This window comes from Pinus tabuliformis, chromosome 2_1 (genome assembly GCF_031772625.1).
Source record: "Pinus tabuliformis cultivar Carrire ecotype Pingquan chromosome 2_1, CPIR1, whole genome shotgun sequence".
Taxonomy (NCBI): domain Eukaryota; kingdom Viridiplantae; phylum Streptophyta; class Pinopsida; order Pinales; family Pinaceae; genus Pinus; species Pinus tabuliformis.
Genome location: NC_142299.1, coordinates 150097819 through 150101875, shown reverse-complemented (window position 1 = coordinate 150101875; position 4057 = coordinate 150097819). Strand labels below are relative to the sequence as shown.

The window sequence follows — 4057 nt, the reverse complement described above, 5'->3', positions numbered from 1 at the left end:
CTCTGTCGCTGGATATATATATACATATCTAATTGAGCCTGCAATCACTTAAGGTTTAATGGCCGGTTGTCATTATATATACGCGTTCCACTACAATCGATCCACGTGTTGTAGCTGGTTATGATTTGAAAGGTTCGAATAACGCGGATTTATCCCTGGAATGCAATGGCCTGACGAAAAGATTCAATCGCCTGCTCTTGCTCTTTCTCCCGAACCTTTATACACAACGACATTCAAATGGCATCATAATCCGGACTGGTTGATACATAGTAACAATTCGATTAACCAGCACCCACGCAGCCGTATATAAATATGGCGCAGCTCCCTCCAATGATTCCCACGCCTCTTATGCAACCGAACTATATATGTATATCAGTCAATTATACGCAGCCGTGGTCAAGCTAAGACTCTTTTCAGACTAAAGGCTTTGTAATCGATATTCCATTAACAGTAATTGCGTGTTGAAACCACGATATCCGCCATTCAATAAAAGAACTAACCATTTAAACGTTGTCTGCCCACAGATCCTTATAAACAGAGCACTATGCCGGCATGTATCATAACCATGAGGTTGCGGCTTATGTCATAGACCCTTTCTTCTCTAACCATCAATGAAAATTGCGAGAACAATTACGATATCAACCATATTTGCAATTGAAGAATCAAGACCGGTTTAAAATTGTAAATCCATTAAGGCCATAAGAATTCCAAGTGTAGACAGCGACATACATGCAACCGGAAGTTAATCCTGTAAGAACATAAAAAGGAAGGGAATCGATTTCTATAATCAATACAACCAGTAGCTGCGCATTAGAAAAATAGAACCATCAGCGCCTCATTCAAATTAAACACACACAGGCTAGTACAGAACTGAATTAACCATATTCATATTTACATAAACATAACCATTGCCAAAAGCTGTATTCATGGCCAGATATGCAAATCCATGGCCCTTTTACAAACTGCCCGAAGGCTCCCAAGGAGAATACCTTCTTCTCTCACATTCACCCCTCACACTCCTCTCTGCCTTCAATGTCTTGAGGCTCCCTAATTTATTAAACTTAGCATGATAAAAATCACTCCACTAAAAGCTCTAACTCTACATGCAATGCATACACATGGAAAGCATCTTTTGTCTTTTTCCATCTTTTTCCTATTCTAAAATAGAAAAGCTATCCTTATCCTTTACTGATCCACATCCATCACTTTTATGCCTAAAAGCTCTCTAGTTTTATTTGAGAATATCTAATTAACTAATGCATGAGCCCTATTTACAATAATTTCCTTTTTGGCTGGATGCTCCTGCATCACATTTTTCCTCCTAATTTAACTTAATCCACCATTCTCATTAGTTTATTACATGTTTTTGATTATATTTATGCTAATAGAGTGAGTTGTGTTGGTCATTATGCCATACAAATACGACGGTTAACTAAGTTTTATACGGTACATCAAATGCGACGGTTAATCACAATTTATATTTTATTTAGTATATCGAATTTAGTGTTTAATTTTAAAATTCACTCACAATCACAATTTATATTTTGTATAGAATCTCAAATTCGGTGTTGAATCTTAAATATTTTGTTATCTGTTACAATTTATTTCCATCATATTTAATGAAGTACAACAACCATCAACTACTAATGATTTGGGAGTGGAGTTGTTAGCATATTTCTTTTAATTTTGATTGTTGCTACTAAATTCGAATCATTGGTGGCAGGGATAGGAATGGTGTTTAAAAGTGGCCATTCCTTGGCCATGGAAGGAAAGTTAAGTGTATTGTAGAGTATGAATCAGGGCTTCCATAATGCCCACTGAACGATTAAAGCAATAGACATAAATGAATTCGATAAACTGATTCCAAGTCTCAGAGCTGACCCTGTTCAATATACCTCGTTCTCTTTTCGATATTTCCAAGCCAATGACGTCCAACATGGGCTGTGTGCAATTCTTACAGGCTTACCTGTTTTCATACGCTAGATTTTTGCAGGTGCTGTGCTTTTTGGTTCTGAGCATGTGTTTTTGTTGTTCAATCTTCACTATATGTTCAACTAGAAAGAAGCAAAGAGGTATAAGATTGCCCCCTGGGCCACCTGGGTGGCCCATTTTGGGCAACCTCATTTGGATTGCACGTTCAGGGAAGCCATTTATGTGCATGGTGAAGGAGCTCAGTGAGCAGTATGGATCCATTTTCACTCTCCGGATGGGCCAGCGGACTGTCATTGTAGTTACCAGCACCGAGGTCGCTCATGAAGCTCTGATAGAGAAGGGTCACACTTTCGCTAACCGCCCGCCTGAGACTCCCACAAGGAGCGCCTTCAACAGCAACAAATGTACCGTCAATTCCGCCGAGTACGGTCCCCTCTGGCGCACTCTTCGCCGGAATCTCGTCTCCGGCATGCTCAGTTCGTCCAAGGTCAAGGAATTCTGGTGGGTAAGAGAATGGGCAATTGACCGCCTCATGAAAAGGCTGCGGACCGAGGTCGACGTCAATTGTGGCGTCGTCAACATGCTGTCGAATTGCAGGTTTGTGGTGTTTTTCATATTGCTGTTCATGTGTTTTGGGATTGAGTTTGACGATGACGTCATCCAGCGGGTGGACACCACTTTGAAGGAGGTTCTTCTCGCGCTGGAACTGCAAATGGATGAATTATTTCCACTTCTTAGGCCCTTCTTCGCCGGCCAGCATCGCCGTGTCGAGAAGCTGCGACGCCTGCAGATGACGGAGATTCTGCCACTCTTTGACAAACGACAGCGTCAGCTCACAGAGGGGAGCTTACTAGGTTCCTATGCATCTTATGTTTCTAGATTCATGACATTCATGTTCATTGGAGGTTTCCCTTATTTTGTGGAGGATATGAAGGTGTTTCAGCGTGAAAGGTTCAATGGACACTACTGAGTATTTTCTTTTATCATTGCCAACACGTCGTTTTCAATGCCATATATTTCACTTGTTGCAACAATATCCGAGACAATCACCTACTACATGGTGAAATTGCATCTTGAATTTACTCACTATTTATATTTTTTTCTTTTCTTGCATGGCCGTCGTTGATATCTTGATGATGCAAATGGCCATTTACACGCAGGACTAATGGCATGAATGTGTTTTTGATGAATGTAAGGAAGGGGCACCAATATACAATAACTGGGTTCGTTTTCAAAGGAAATTCGGTTCCGAGTAAATGGCTTGTCACATGCATACATGCATATGCTGTGTGCTACTACCATGACAGTGATACTACTATGACACTGAGCACACAAGCACCCCATGAATGTCTCCAAAGGGAAAATATGACAGTCACTAACCGTGAGTTGCATTGTCACACAGACACAAGTAGGTGGAATCCTCAACACTTAGCCTTCAAGGCGCTTAATGTCAAGCCCGATGGTGTAACCATTTTCCACTTCGTTCCAAATGACCATGTCGTCTGTCTTCCTAAAAAATAGCTACTACCAACTGATTCCCGTCTCTTATGTATGCTCCATCTCCACTATTGTCTAATACATATTTATATTGTGGTGTATCAGTATAAGGCAATTTTTACTTACTAAAAAATTTATGAACCCGAAAACAATCACATATGAGATATATCAATCGTTGAAGATACAATACAAGATTTATGTGTAAACTCTTTCAATAGAAAACCACAAAAAATATTTTTGTAATTATTTGTAGGAACCAACCTATTGTTGCAAATATTTTGTAGGTAGCGATCCCCATTGTTGAAAATATTCGTAGGTACCAATCTACTAGGGACACGGATTCCCACTGCTGTAAATATATGTAGGAACCAACCTATTAGAAACATGTTTCTCCATCGCTGTAATTATTTGTAGGCACCGACCTATTTCACACTGTCTTCTTGTTATTTCTTCCTGTAGAATTTTCTCTACAAATCAGCTAGCTCACTGATATCATGTAGAAATTTCACCTGCAGATCAAACTGATATATGCAATGTACTAAAGCATAATACTAGATCTACATCTACCATAAAATTTGCGGAAGCTAATCAACCATGAGCAACATCAAGCATGAACACATATAACTGA

General features: G+C 39.7%; 1 protein-coding gene across 1 annotated transcript; it reads left to right on the top strand.

The window, feature by feature from the left end:
* The first annotated feature begins 2158 nt into the window (after positions 1-2158).
* Positions 2159-2902, top strand: LOC149199187 (cytochrome P450 77A3-like). The gene has a single exon (XM_089400482.1). It carries the CDS (start codon positions 2159-2161, stop codon positions 2900-2902), a length of 744 nt encoding a protein of 247 aa, XP_089256608.1.
* Positions 2903-4057: the final 1155 nt, after the last annotated feature.

Coding starts and splice junctions, on each gene's coding strand:
- LOC149199187 (XM_089400482.1), top strand. CDS start 2,159: ATGGTGAAGGAGCTCAGTGAGCAGTATGGATCCATTTTCACTCTCCGG.